Source organism: Bos grunniens, chromosome 8 (assembly GCF_055505025.1).
Source record: "Bos grunniens cultivar Pamir isolate PY7600 chromosome 8, Bosgru_T2T1.0, whole genome shotgun sequence".
Lineage (NCBI taxonomy): Eukaryota > Metazoa > Chordata > Mammalia > Artiodactyla > Bovidae > Bos > Bos grunniens.
The window spans coordinates 7,892,440-7,907,996 of NC_141172.1; the positions used below are offsets into that span (position 1 = coordinate 7,892,440).

General features: G+C 42.7%; 1 protein-coding gene across 7 annotated transcripts in view; it reads left to right on the forward strand.

Annotated features, from left to right (window-relative positions):
* Positions 1 to 228: 228 nt before the first annotated feature.
* The window catches only part of KIF13B (kinesin family member 13B), a 209,474-nt gene continuing 194,145 nt past the window's right edge, over positions 229 to 15,557 (forward strand). For 5 of the 7 annotated variants that reach the window (XM_086414759.1, XM_086414760.1, XM_086414763.1 and 2 more), the window contains exon 1: positions 229 to 601. In XM_086414759.1, the coding sequence (XP_086270885.1) occupies positions 382 to 601 (220 nt within the window). In that variant the 5' untranslated portion in view covers positions 229 to 381. Of the gene's footprint in view, positions 602 to 1,585; positions 1,700 to 4,839; positions 4,976 to 15,557 lie in introns of those variants that run through there. The other 2 variants (XM_086414761.1, XM_086414762.1) reach the window with 2 other exon arrangements.

Here is a 15,557-nt window from a genome sequence, read left to right on the forward strand (position 1 = left end):
GACAGGGAGTGGCTGGTATAGGATAACCTGTGGATTTATGAAGATCTCTGGAAGAGGTAACTTTTGCTTTGCCTTCAAGGGTGATTTCAGCAAACAAGGTGGGGAGGGCAATCCAGGCAGAGGAAATAATTTGAGCCTGGGATCAAACACAATATTGGCAGGAAATGAGTCTGAAAGAGGTCTCAAGGTCGCCAATGCCATTTTTCAACTGTTTGTTTTCAGGTGAGGTATCAGCTCATCGACAGCTTATGTCTCAGTACTAACCGCAAGGGAGAGGATGGCGTTGAAGCAGAAGGGTATTTTACAAGCTCCAGAGAGCGAAGCGCGCCCGAAGCCCTGCCGGCCTACCCGAGACCACCGACGGGGACTACAAGTCCCGTCATGCAGCGGGGCGCGCCGGGAGCCCCGGGCCGGCCCCACCCCTCCACAGGCCCCGCCCTTGCCCCGCCCCTCTCGCCCGTAGCCCCCTCCCGCCCGGTCAGCCCCAAAGAGTTGCCCGGTGGCCGCGGCAGACGGAAGCCGAGCGAGAACCTCGGCGGCGGCAGGATGGGAGACTCCAAAGTGAAAGTGGCCGTCCGGATCCGGCCCATGAACCGAAGAGGTGAGAGCCCAGATCGCCCGGGGCCGCCGCGGCGGAGGCGGCAGGTGCCTGGCGCGCCCTTCCCTTGGCCCCGGCCGCCGTGTGGGGTCCGGCCGGCCCCGCCCCTGAAATCCGCGTCCGGGCGAGGGGGGCGGCCAGCGCACCCCGAAACCTCGTCCCCCGCGCCCGCCCCGCCTGCGCGGGACGCCCCTCCCCTCGCCGGCACCGAGTCCCGGGGCGCCGCGGGCTCCACGTCCCATCCCGCTGCCCTTCCGCCGGTGCTCCCGCCCCGCTGCCCTTTCGCCCTCCCGTCTCCCTGCCCTTCTAGGAGTGCGCCCGCATCCAGCGCCCCGGGCTCGCTTCCTCCTTCCCCACCCGGTCCCGGGTCCCGTGCCCCGCGTGCCCCTGCTCGCGGCCCTCCAGCTGTCAGAGCGGCCCCGCCCCGGGGGTCCTCGCCCTCCGGCCTGGCCGGGACAGCCGGGGACCCCCAGGCCTCACGTCGGTGGCCCAGGCGTCCAGACCCCGCACCCCCGTGGCTCGCGGCAGGAAAGAGAGCAGGGAGTTGGCCTTATTCCTGAGAAAGCGCTCTAGAGAAAAACTCCTTCTTTTTGGTGTTTCACTTTAATATCCCTTTTAACCTGGACGGTCAGAAGGACTTGTAAATACTTTGATTGAACTTGGGGAGAGGAGTTGCCCGCCCCCACCCCATCCCCCGCTTTTTTTTTTTTTTTTTGACTGTTGAGAAAGTTTTGCTTTTGCTTGAAGTCATATTCGTCATCTCTCAACAATAAATAGCTTAGGTGCCAAGATTCTTGTGAAATTGTATCTTTCAGGCATTCTCTCAATTCTGCAGGGAGGGTAGAGAAAGCAGATAAACCGAGTACATTTTAAATCCTCTTTAGAAAAGAGTCAGATGGAGTAGAGAAAACCTAACTCAAGTCAGAAGAGGTGGGCTGGGCCTTGGCTTTAATGCTTAACTAGGCTCGTGACGGGACAAGTTACTTTAAATGAGATATTGAAAACACCTCCTATACCAGGTAATACTAGTGGGGGGGGGAAATCATTAGAGTCCCAGGAGATGACTTTTCAATTGGTAAGGCTCTCAGTGCGAATATTCGTGTAAGTAACAGAATCATTAAGTCGTTTTCACAACTTATTTGTTCATAGTTCAGTGTGGTTTAGGTCTGTGTAGAAATTGGTTTGCTTTCTGGTTGTCTTTGCTGTATGTTGAGACACACAGATCAACAGGTTGACTCACTGGCTTTTTTTTTTTTTTTTGAGTTGGTGATTCCTCCTGTCGTTGCTTGGTTGGCTAAAGGCTGTCAGATGACACACAAGAATTTTTCCCTAAGAACTTAACTACTTTACCTTCTCAAAGAGTGCACGTTTTGGGTCTTCAGTCTTGGCCTCACCAGCTGCACACTCTGACAAAATGAAAGAACTTAGATGAACTATGAAAGTTTCCGAAAGCTTCTGGTCTTAAAGCAGTTCAGGCAGCTTTATTTCAGTTCATTTCAAGCATATTACCATCACAGTGATTTAGAAACAAAACAAAACACGAAGCCACAGAAAAGGCAAAGTAGCTGGGATTTGAGTCTGTAAGGGTGATTTCAGCACTTTTAAAAAATTTCCTGTTCACTGAAAACTTGGGAAATGTCAGTGCTAAAAAGAGGCAGTTAACTCTCAATTAAAATTCTTCATTCTTTCCCTCCCCCTGCTTTGAATTTCAGTTTTCCAGGGGAAGTACTATCCTTTTTACTTACACATAGTCATTGATTAGATTGTAAGCGTCAGTATTAGAGTTTCAAGGGATGCATAGAGTAATACTTACAGTTTTGGAGTAGACGTTAGCTGTTCTTTTGAACTCATTTTAAAATTAAGGTGTAAGCATAGATCCTTTACCCTTTAAATAGAAGTGCATTATTTGTGGTAAACTGCCTCTTTGATTTAGTGCCATCTCTTACAGTTCCTGAGTGCATGTGGACTTTTTTTTTTCCAGTGATTGTTATAGATAATTAAAAGTGGTTCTATTTCTGTTTTGTCCTAAAGGAGTCATTTACATACATCTCGAGGATCTAGTGGAATACAATGGAGTGGAATTCTGAAGCCAGTGATTTTTAAACTGCTGTGTAGAGTTTGCTTAAAAAGGCTAAAACCAAGCCATATTCCTTTCCAGTAATTATGAAAAAAATTATTTGACCAATTATTACTTCTGGGAAAACTAATGTATTAAGTAATAGTATATAATTATGGTGAATGGTAAACTTTTCGTCATAATTGTTTCTCCCTTGGCAGATTAGTGCCAGAAGCAATCTCAGAAATGACTCTTCACCAGTGAGAATGAGATGAGACTGGATTCCTGGGATGATGTAGTTTTACTCTATAAAGACTTACTTATTTTGTATAATATTTTTCTCTTTTATTTTTCTTCTATTAAAAAAATTTTTTTTAATTGGAAGATAATTGCTTTACAATATTGTGTTGGTTTCTGCCATGTATCATTCTGAATGATTCTTGGAATCCCATTAGCTACCTGTTGAGGAAAATCTTAAATTGGCAAAAAGTTTCTAGTGTACCATTAAGTTCTTCATGTGATTCAGTATCTGACTGGGCTTAGGTATTAAGGTGGATGGTTGGTTTCTTTCCATTTGCTAAACTTTATGTGGGCTTGGGGAACTTAGTTATTTGAACATTCAGCTTTAGGTCTACTTCAGTAATAGCAAGAATTGTAATGATTAATGAATATGCATTTGTCGGGAATATATTTCTTGTTATACATTTTAACATTATACTAAGAAAACAAAAAATAAAAAGGAAGAAGTCTCCAACATTCTTTGACCATAACAATTCACACTCGTTTTCTTATTTTCATTTCAGTTTGTATTCACATGCCTGTGTAATTTTACATAGTTTTAATACTACGACTTTTTTTTTTTTGCTTTTTTCCTCTGAAGTATGAACTTGAACAGCTGAAGTCAAAGGGGTTAAGCTTGTTTTGTCATGAGATCTGGGAGTTCTGTTTGCAGTTCTGTTTGTTTGTCTTTTCATGTCATCTCTGAGATGTGTATAGCTCACCAAGTAACCTGGCTGTGTTCTGTGTACTGTAAGGAACACCTGTTCATACATTATTAACCAATCTAATTATTAAATGAGCCGAAGTTTTACACGAATAACTGATGGCACTAGTTAGGTCAGCGACATCTCCTGTTCAGTAATTTGATGTTTTATAACTTTAGATGGCTTAAAAAATATTTAATATTCATTGAATGCCTGCCAGGTGCCTACCTTATATTAGATAGTATGGGATTTTATTGCCTTCCCTCAAGGGACTTCCTGTGGCTTAAATGTGTGTGAGATTAACTATCAAAATAAATCTAGGTAAAAAACTGTTTGGGAAATGTATTTGCTGTCTACCTAACCTGAGGTGTGATGAAACCAAAAATTACATTAGAAATTTAGCTAGAAAGAAGAAAAAAACAGTGAAATGGGTTATTTTGGGTGTTAGGAAGCATGGTCAATACGTTTATTTTAGCAGGGATTTCTCAAGGGTTTGGTTTGCATTTCAGTACTTGATGCAGTGAAAGTCACAGAGAAGAATCATCATTATGGTGAAAGATACAAAGACTAATGTCAAGTAGAAGTCAGTGCTTAAGTGAATTACAGTCTACTATCTCAGTGGATAAGATATTTATAGACGTTAAAAATGATGAAAATCAAAACCATTTAACAAGGAAGACTTCCTTATGTTAGAAAAAGCAGAATGTAAAACAGTATGTGTAACTGTATGGCTGGACCTACTATTATAGTACTACTATGTAAAAATACCAACAGGAACGGGCAAGGGCTAGAAAGAAATGTGGAAAAATGAGATTGGGTGTTCTTGTTGGGGGAATTTTATTTCCTAAACACTTTCTCTTAGTGTTGGCTGCTATTAGAGCATTCATATTTTTAACGTGTGCTTTACAGTGGGGCTTCCTAGGTGGTTCATTCATTAGGACTCTGGGCTTCCTCTGCAGTGGGCACAAGTTTGATTCCTGATCAGGGAACTAAAATCCTGCATGCTCCGTGGCATGGCCAAGAGAAACGAAATAAATACAGTGCGCTTTATGTTGTATGCTCATGAGGAAATGATTGTCCTATGAAAAGATAGGATTACAAGGTAAAAACACCTGTAGCAGATTGCTAGTGACTAAATGCCAGGTGTATGAGAGGGAGATGTAGGAATTTAGAAAGATCCCTCAAAGCCTGGTGATTAGGGAAGTCTTCTCTGTGGAGGGAGGGAGCTTGTGGTTGGAACAGGTTTCCCGTGGGAGAAGAGAGGAGTAGGGGAAATTGGTTCTTTGAGAAGGAAGTACGGCCTGAGAGCAAAGGCACAAGGGGAGGCTCAGAGTTGAGGTAAGCCTGCCAGGGAGGAGGGCTCTGTCAAGGGGACAAGAGACAGGTGAGATTAGAAAGATCAGGCGAGGCTGCAGGGGGCCCAAAAGTCTAGCTTCAGGGTGGCAGGTCCATGTGCCCCGTTCAGCTTTTTATTAATAGAACTTTGTGTGGGTCTCAAGACTCAAGCATGATGAGAAAGATAGCCAGATCTCAGGGCAGGTTGCAAAGCCTGGGTAAGGTAAGCTGATTCGGGGCATCGCTGGGCAATGTGGTGAAAAACGAAGCCACCAGAGAGGAAGGAGACCAGTCAACACCAAGTGAGCAGGCGTGAATCCAAAGACAGATGAGGGAGGGAGGGCCAAAAGGGAGAGGACGTATGTATATCTATGGCTGATTCGTGTTGAGGTTTGACAGAAGGCAGCAAAATTCTGTAAAGGAATTATCCTTCAATAATAATAATAATAATAAAAAGGCGAAACTGGGACTGTAGGAGGACCCTGTTGGAAGGACTGTTGGAAGACCCCGGTGGTCAGTGAGGAAGCACATGGTGATCCCCGGGAAGGCAAGGTGCGGTGTGGGGCGGGAGGATCTGTTTGAAACAGGAAGGTATTTTCTGACTTGGAACCCACTGCTGGTTCTGAAGCGTTCTCAGAGAGAGAGAACTGGTGTTGGAGTTAGGGATTAGGGGTGACTGTGGATGGAAATTTCTGATATATTTTCTGAAACAGAAGACTCTTGTTCTCTTAGCATCTGCTCGATATGCTAATAGAGGACGAGACACATCTATCACAACATTCTTCTGTTTCTACTGTCAGCTCAATGACTGAAAGTGGGATTTATACGCATTGGACCAGAGGCTTTGGGGGAAGAAAGTACAAGTTTATCAAATCAAAATTTGTTTGAATTGGCATTTTATGTTCATCCCTCCCCACTGCTCCATTCCCCTACCCCCCTGCCTCGACTCGCACTTCCATAAAACAGTGACCAGTGACAGCTTTTCCATTTCTTAAGTTCTGAAGATGGAAGAAACCACCGGCAAAACTATTGGTTAAGCAGATGAATTGAGCTGCTTACTGGGTGGAAATGGATTTATTATTGATCTCTGTGCTCGCTGATCAGTTTCCCTTTGTATTCAAAAGAGCATGTTCTTAAAGCTTGGCAGGCAGAAGCAGTGTAATCATTAGGAAAGTGTCTGAAACTGGCTGGTGTAAGGGACATGAAGTCCACAACTTAACTGGTACTGGGCTTTAACTCTCAGAAGCTGGTGGTATCTTTAAAAGCTGGTATTGGCTCGGAAGGTAAAGAATCTGCCTGCAGTGTAGGAGACCCAGTTCAATCCTAGGGTCAGGAAGATCCCCTGGAGGAGGAAATGGCTACCTACTCCAGTCTTCTTGCCTGGAGAATCCCATGGACAGAGGAGCCTGGCAGGCTACAGTCCATGGGGTCACAAAGAGTCAGACAGGACAGAATGACTAATAGACGGAATGAATTAGCCTATTCAATTTAACACGTGTTGATTGGAGGAAAATTTCTATTTGTGAGCTACAGAGTTCATTCCTTTTTATACATTGTTCTTGAAATAAGTTTGAAAGGTGGTTACAGAATTTCTATTGAACACAATCTCAGAGAAGTTAGGTAACTTGCCCAGAATTACAAAACCAGGATTTTGAAGCCTGAATTTCTTCTGTTTTGCCATTAAAGCTTGTGCTTTTACTACTATATCAGACATGATGATCTTTAGAGGGATGCTGCATTCCTGAGTTTGTGTAATTTTCAAAGATGTGCACGATATATGAAAAGCATAAGTCAGATCTTTGACCAACAGAACGTACTGTCTGGTTGGTAGTAAGAGGTACACAAGGTGAGTCAGTTATAAGGATACAGTACATGCATGCTATATGCTAAGTTGGCTTCAGTTCAACTCTTTGCGACTCTATGGACTGTGGCCTGCCAGGCTCCTCTGTCTATGGGATTCTCTAGAAGAATACTGGAGTGGGTTGCTGTGCCCTCCTCCAGAAGATCTTCCCAAGTCTCTTATGTCTCTTTCACCGGCAGGTGGGTTCACACAGACACACACAAGAATACAGTACACAAGTCAGCAATAGTGCTTTTTTTTTTTTGGCCTTGCCAGACGGCGTGTGGAATCTTAGTTCCCTGACCAGGATTTGAACCTCTGCCCCCTGCACTTGAAGCATGGAGTGCCAGGGAAGTCCCAACAGTGTCTTATGAATTAAAGAAATGGGGGTGGGACTTGAAAATGATGAGGAATGGGTTGAAGGCAATTGACCAGGAGGAAGACAAGGCAAGTGGGGTGCATAGCATGAGTTGTTGAACTTAGCAAAAGGTGGATGCAGGAATTAGCCAGATATTTGCAAGAACAGTGGGGAATTTAGCTGTAAAAGTTCAAACAACAGGAAGCATACAGTATCTGTGTAAATAACAGTTAAAGAGAGTACTGAACTAGATTATTTTGGTCAATCTTTCCAAAAATGCTAGGAGAATTTATACGATAACTCATTTTACAGACAAAATGGAAACTTGGACAGAGTTACTACTTGCACCAAATCACATGATTATCAGGTAGAGGAACGGAGGATTGGAATCTGGGCAGTTCAACTCTGGAGCCACAGCCTTTAAATTCTGTGCTTTCTCGGAAAAGCTGGAAGAATGTGGCGAGTGGGGGACGAGAGGAGTGATGGAAGGTGGCTTCACTGAAATCAAGAGGTTTGTGGGGAGCAGAGCAGAATGAAGTTACTGAAGTGAGGCTCAGGCAGATTCAGGGGGGATCTCGGACAGGATAAGGGGTGCAGTGACTGTAGGTTTGTTTTAGGTAAAGTTGGTGTGTAACATATTAGTTCCAGGTGTACAACTTAACTCTTAAAACGTGATCCCTACAATAAGTCTAGTAACCATGTCACCAAACAGTTAGCTCCCTTCACCCAGTTTACCAGCCTCCAGCCCTCTTCTCCTCTGTAACCACTGGTCTGTCCTCTGTGTCTGTGAGTTTTATTTTATATTCTTCATATTTATATTTTTTATATAAATGAAATCATACCGTGTTTGATTTGCTTAGTGCAGTACATTCCTCGGAGTCCATCTGTGGTGTCGCAAATGTCTAGGTTTTTGAAAGGGGCAGTGGCGCTGTTACAGAGATGCTCTCGGAGGAGAAATTAAGGTCTGCATCTTTACCTTGCTCACAAGCTGATACATGAGCTTGTTGCTGTTAGATGGATGCTGGTGAAAGACACAGGACTTTGGGGTCAGATTTTGCCTGCAGATCCCACAGGAGTGATGTGGAGGGGTCCAGCAATGTGGATGCTGAGCAATCAGTGGGTTTGGGTTGCATCTGAGGAGCACTGAGCTGGGGAACCCCATTGCTCTTAAGCGGTGAGCAAACCTGCTATTTGTCCTGGAAGTTGCTGGCTGGGACCGCACTCCTGAGAGGTGGGCGAGGCAAAGTGCCTGTGTGGCCTTGCATTTCAAGGTGTGAAAGCAGCCAGGATTTAGGAAATACAGTGCAAGTTGCTCAGTTGTGTCCGACTCTTTGCGACCCCATGAACTATACAGTCCGTGGAATTCTCTAAGCCAGAATACTGGAGTGGGTAGCCTTTCCCTTCTCCACGGATCAAACCCAGGTCTCCCGCATTGCAGGCGGATTCTTACCAACTGAGCCATAGGGGAAGCCCTAGGAAATTTGGGATGACTGCAGAGCTTCCAGTTTAGATGACTAAGTGAATGAGTGCTGGTGTCACCAATTGAGATCTGAAATGTGGGAGAAGCAGGTTTTAAGGTAGAGGTATGGGCAGTTATGAGCTCTATTGTTAGACATTCAACCGTATTTAGTCAGTGCTGATCACGTGCCACCCACTGCACCTACAACTTCAGATAAGATGTAGTGCATGCCTGGAAGAAATGTAACAGACTTGTTGAGTTTTAGGTTCTGAAGTGCAGCCAAGGGGTGGATCGAGAAAGCTGTTGTACAGGAGGCTGAAAATAAGGGACTGGACTTTCGGGTAGATTTGGACGTTGTTACTATATTTAGAAGATCTTATAGAATACCAAATCAAGGCATGTTCCTGAAGGAGGAAGTCACAGAGGCTGAGAAGACAGGCATAAGGAAAAGCAGGTGAAGGGAATGTGGTGGCCCAGGGTGAAGAATGGCAGAAGAATAATTTTGACTGAATGAATGAATTCCTGTTGGTGTGTTGGTAGTGGGCCGAGAAATCAGTGTGTGTGCTCATATGGAGGCAGTGAGCATACGTGAGTTTTCTTTCAAGAAATGCCATATAGAAAGCCATGGTAAAGAATGGTCTTCTGGAGATGAGCAACAGGCCCCCCCGCTCCCCACCAACCCAAGACTGGGAATTGTTTGAGCCTTTTTATCAATAGAGAGAAATAGTCAATAGAGTGGGGAATTTTTGAAATATAGAGGGAAGAGGATAATTATACAATGGGGAAGCCTTAGAGTGTTTGATTTTCTTGGTGAGGTAGAATGTGAGGTTATTAACTGTGAGTGAGAATTGGGTTGGCTGGTTCTTCAAAGTCGTGATTAACTAGAAGTGTGGCTGAGGGACTTGAACCATAGTTTACATCCATCGATGGTGGTGGGACCATTCCTTCTGAGCTGTTTTGAGATGAATTCACCTATCAAAAGTGTGTAATTCAGTGGCTTTTAGTGTATTTGCAGAGTTGTGCAATGATCACCACTATCGGATTCCAGAACATTTTTTATCGTCCCTATGGGAGACACTCTCTGGTTAGCGGTTACTCTCCATCCACCCCCACTCCCATCTCCTCCCCTCTCCCCACAGCCCCTAATCTACTTCTTGTCTCTGTGGATTTCCCTATTCTGGACATTCATATAAATGGAATCACATGATTTATGGACTTTTGTATCTGACTCCTTTCCCTTGGCATAAGTCCTTTAGGACTTATCCATGATGTAGCATGAATCAACAGTTCATTCCTTTTTAAGGCTGAATGATATTCTGTGGGGCTTACCTGATGGCTCAGATGGTAAAGAATCCGCCTGGAATGTGGGAGACCTGGGTTTAATCCCTGGGTTGGGAAGATCCCCTGGAGGAGGGATGGAAACCCACTCCAGTATCCTTGCCTGGGGAATCCCCAAGGACTGAGGAGCCTGGCGGACGGCAGTCCACGGGGTCCCAGAGAATCAGGCTGAGTGACTAAGCACAGCACAGCAATATTCTGTGACGTGGATGTGCTGCGCTTGGATGCCCCTTCTCAGTTGATAGGCATCTGGCTTGTTCCCAGTTTTTGGCTATTAATGAATCATGAACATTTGTGTAATGTAATAATAAGTTATTGTGTATTTTCATGTCTCTTGCGTATGTATAAACATAGAAGTGGAATTTCTGGGTCATGTAGTAACTCTAACTTCTGCGGAACTGCTAGACGGTCTTCCAGAGTTACTGCACTGTTTTACATTGCCTCCAACAATGTGTGAGGGTTTCAGTTTCTACATGTCTTCCCCGTCAGTTTTATTGTCCTTCTTTTTGATTGCCATCCTAATGGGTGTGAAGTGGAGTCTCATTATGATTTTTGATTTGCTTGTCCCCAATGTCTAATAATCTTAATTAAGCATCTTTTCATGTGTCTTTTGGCATTTGTATATATTTTCAGAGATCTCTATTCAAACCCTATTCTTATTTTTTAAATTGGGTTATCTTTTTTTTTTTTTAATTATTATTGAATTCTTAGAGTTCTTTATATGTTCTGGATGCCAGTCCGGTAACAGATATGTGATTTGCAGATATTTTCTTGAGCATGTGGGTTGCCTTTTCATTCTTTCAGTGGTGTCCTTTGAAGCACAAAAGTTTTTCATTTTGATGTGGTCCAATTTATCTGGTTTTTCCTTTTGTTGCTTGCGCTTTTGATTTGATTGCTAAGAAACCAGTGCCTAACTCACAGTCATGTGGATTTAATGTGTATATTTTCTAAGCGTTTTATAGTTTTAGCTGATGCATTTATTTAGGTCTTTGATTTGTTTGGAGTTAGTTTTTAAAATTTATTTTTGTTGGCTGTGTGGCTTATGGGATGTCAGTTCCCTGGACCCTTGGCCGCAGAAGCCCGGAATCCTAGCCATCAGGACACCAGGAAACCCCTGGAATTACTTTTTGAATGAGGGTGAGGTAGAAATCAATTTGATCTTTCCGCATGTAGATACACAATTATCCTAGCGCCCTTTGTTGAAATGACCATATTTTCCCCTTGGATTGTCTTGGCACCCTTGTTGAAAATTAGTTGACCATAAATGTGACAGCATATATCTGGATTCTCAGTTCTATTCCATTGATTTATATGTCTGTTCTTAGGTTAGTACCCCACTGTCTGATTAGTATAGCTTTGTAGTAAGTTTGAAACTGGTAACACTGGTCTTTCTGGTTCTTCTTTTTTCAAGATAAATTTGTTTATTCTGGTTTTGCCTTCCACGTTTTTAAAGACCTACTTCCTAACCCTGTGAAGTCGATTGGTTTCTTGAAAATAGACTCAAGAGTATTTCAGTTGTTTTGGTGTTATCATCTCTCTTCCCCTTACCAGGCGTCTTGTCTAGGATTTTCCCTCAGTCCTCAGTTATTTCTTTAGCCGTATTAGAACTCAGTTACATTTTATCTTTTGTTTATTGAATAGATTCTCATGTTCAGTGGTAAAAACATAGAAGTAGGTGATTAGGATATTTTATATATCTCTTACTAGAAAGCAAACTACTTCTTTGTTTTTTTTTCCTGTGTGGCATCACATCCCTTTTTTTCTGCTTGGGTCATTGTTCGTGTCCAGTTTTGTCCAGCTCTTTGTGACCCCGTGGACTGCAGCTCACCAGGCCTCCCTGGCATCACATCCTTTTTTTCTCCTTGGGTCAGTGTGCCTCAAAAGGGGCCCAAGCCACTTGTAATTATAGTAAAGAACTATAAGACTTATTTCCTATTCTTATAAGACTACTACATTCCCTTTGGGAAAACAAGCTCTTCCATACACAGACATGTAAAAATACTAAGTTTATGACACAGATTATTGAAAATAGAACTATATAAAGCATGCAAAATTTGCAATCTAAGATGTGACTCTTACAGATATCAATAATTTACTATCTTCCTTTTAAAAATGGACAATTGTGAATTTAACAGTAAGTTATAGATAGGTAAAGGGAGGTTTATTTGTATTTCTGAGTAGGTTTGGTCTGAAAATTATTATTAATTTTCTGGAGAATTAGGCAGATTACTGAATGGACAACTCGGAATTATTTTGTCCGCTCTGAGAATGATGCATCTCCCCAGACAGAACATGAGTTATGTAAAGGGAGTCTCCCAGGCCCTGCCCATCTTTGACTATGATGTCATTGGAGACAGAGCCATCGCATTGAAGAAAGACTCATTTCAAATTATTATTCACTTTTACAAGGTGACTAATTTGCTGGCTGAGTAAACTGAATTGTCAGCTGTTAATATTTTATTCATCTTGAGGAACTTGACCTAGAAAAAGATCCTGTTTGGAAAATAATATGGAGTCTTCAATGTTAGTGGAGTAAATTTCTATCTGTCCGTCTTTTTCTAAGGACCGTGGATACATCAAAGCATTCATGGTTCTGAGTACTGTAAAAGTTGATTAGTCATAACATAAACTTACAGCACTTACAGCAGTACTCTAGGATCACTCTCGTTTTTTATTGCTTTTCAGACATAGTGCTGATTAAATACGAATCTTACTATTTTATGCTTCCCTGGAAGTAAGCTGTTGTCCATGTGTTACTTATTATACTAATGATGAGTATTTAGTACTATTTTTATTGTGGTAAGATAGATATAAAATTGACCATCTTAAACCACTTTTAAGTGTACAGTTCAGTGGCATTAAGTACATTAACATTGTTATGGAACTATCACCACCATCCATCTCTAGAACTTTTTTATCTTGCAGAACTGAAACTCCATACCCGTGAGATACTAACTCCCTGTGGACCCTTTAGCCCCACCCCTGGCAGCTACTGTCACACTATTTATCTCTGACTTTGACTACTGGAAGTGTCTCATACAAGTGGAATCCTGCAAAACTTATCCTTTGTGACTGGTTTATTTTTCTTAATACAATGTCTTCAAGGTTCGTACATGTTTTAGCAGAATTTCATTCTTTTTAAAGATTGAATCATTTTCCATTGGAAAAAAAAATATACATATACATATATATACACACACACCACATTCTGTTTATCCATTCATCCATTGATGAAAAGTCGGGTTGCTTCAACCTTTTAGCTGTTGTGAATAATGCTGCTGTGAACATGGGTGTTCATGTGTGTTCATGTTCACTTTCACACTGTTTTTACACGGGTAGAGCATAACAGCTAGATCTTTTATCTTTTTAACCAAAGTGTTGTTCCAGACTAAGAGGAAGGTGTTTACTTTTGGATTTTTGGTAGGTGTTTAAATTTTTTTCTTTTTTTAAATCCAGCTTAAATTTAAGGCCTAAATTTGGCATTGCAATTTCTTTTTTTTTTTTTTGTATTCTTATAATTTATTTTTAAAAAATCTTTCAAAAAGAAGGAATTGGCATTGCAATTTAATCATGGCTTTGCTTTCTAAGGGGCTTCCCTGGTGGCTCAGACGGTAAAGGGTCTGCCTGCAATGCAGGAGACCCGGGTTTGATCCCTGGGTTCGGAAGATCCCCTGGAGAACGAAATAGCAAATCCGTTACGGAACTCTTGCCTGGAAAATCCGTGGGTGAAGGAGCCTGGTAGGCTACAGTCCATGTGGTCGCAAAAGAGTCAGACACGACTTTACTTTCACTTTCTTTGCTTTCTAAGAAATATAGAACAAGAAGTTTTCCATGGAGAAGGTGTCATATTTAGAATTTTGAAGCAGTATAATTTTATTTAAGCATTGATGACATGTAGATGTAAAATGCTTTTCATATATTTGACCCTTAATTTTTTGTGTATGTTAGTCACTCAGTCATGTCTGACTGTTTGCGACCCCATGGACTATAGCCCACCAAGCTCCTCTGTCCATGGAGTTTTCCAGGCAAGAATACTAGAGTGGGTTGCCATTCCCTTCTCCAGGGGATCTTCACGACCCAGGGATCAAACCCCTGTCTCCTGCATTGGAGGCAGATTCTTTACCGTCTGAGCAACCAGAGAATCTGACCCTTAAACTCTCTTCACTGCTCTTATTTGCTTGGATGTGTGTCCTGGATGTTCCACCCATATTCTAAACAGTATGTGGAAAACCTTCTTGTAACAGCACTGGGGTGGAATTTTATTTGATAATAAAAACTGAGCAATAAAGAAGTGAAGATAGTTGTTTATAATTTTAAAGGCCACCTCCAGAGGGTTAAATGTAGAGACTTTTGTTCGGGTTGCCCTCTTTAGGACAAAATGAGCTTAGGTTGACTATATTAGCTATTGGATAGTTCTTTGAACAGAGAAGGCAATGGCACCCCACTCCAGTACTCTTGCCTGGAAAATCCCATGGATGGAGGAGCCTGGTAGGCTGCATGCAGTCCATGGGGTCGCTAAGAGTTGGACACGACTGAGCGACTTCACTTTCACTTTTCACTTTCATGCACTGGAGAAGGAAATGGCAACCCACTCCAGTGTTCTTGCCTGGAGAATCCCAGGGATGGGGGAGCCTGGTGGGCTGCCGTCTATGGGGTCACACAGAGTTGGACACGACTGAAGCGACTTAGCAGTAGCAGTTCTTTGAATTATAAAGGATTTTCTGGGAATTAGTTCCTTAATCATGCCACTAAATGTTTTCAAATTATTAATGTATCTAGAGAAGTCATGAGGGGTAAGATGGAGGAGCTGTGAAGAGTATAGGAGAAAAGCCTACAAATATTGAAGGAAAATGTTTGAATCCTTTCTCAATTTCAGATCATCTGAAATGAAGGCAAAACTCTGGTGGGGGTGGGGGAAGTACTTGATTTACAGCTTTGCAGGCATGCATTTTAGATGTGCACTTCTGATACAGAACTATACATGCAGCTCCTTTGCTCAGACCAGACGTTCTTGCAAGAAACTAATATCTATCTTTGTGGTGGGTGGTGAGATAGTAGATTCTGAGTCAGTACAATTTCCGGAGGCTTGATAATGCATTTGTGTATAGTATACACATATGGGGCTGGCCACAGCATGGTCAGAGGTCATAAAGGGGTGGTATTAACAAAGTACGATGTGTGCAAACTTAAGCTCTGGGCCTAAGGAGTGTTGCGTGCATGCTTAGTCGTGTCCAACTCTTTTGCGACCCAATGGACTGTAGCCTGCCAGGCTTCTCTGGCCATGGGATTTCCCAGGCAAAAATCCTGCAGTGGGTTGCTAATTTCTTCTCTAGGGGATCTTCCCAATCCAGGGGTTGAACCTGTGTCTCATGCATTGGCAGGCAGATTCTTTACCTGGGGACCTCCTGGGAAGCCTGGGCCTAAGGAAAGGAAGAAGTAAAGATAAGGGCTTGAAAAGTTTCTTCATTGTGACTAAGGCTTTCTTGCAGCATTTCTGTGACAGTATAGAGTGGATTTAAACACAAGTATTAGAAATAGACTTTAATACTAGTTGACCACAGTGAAATATAAGCCTTCAGGGGTTAGTCTT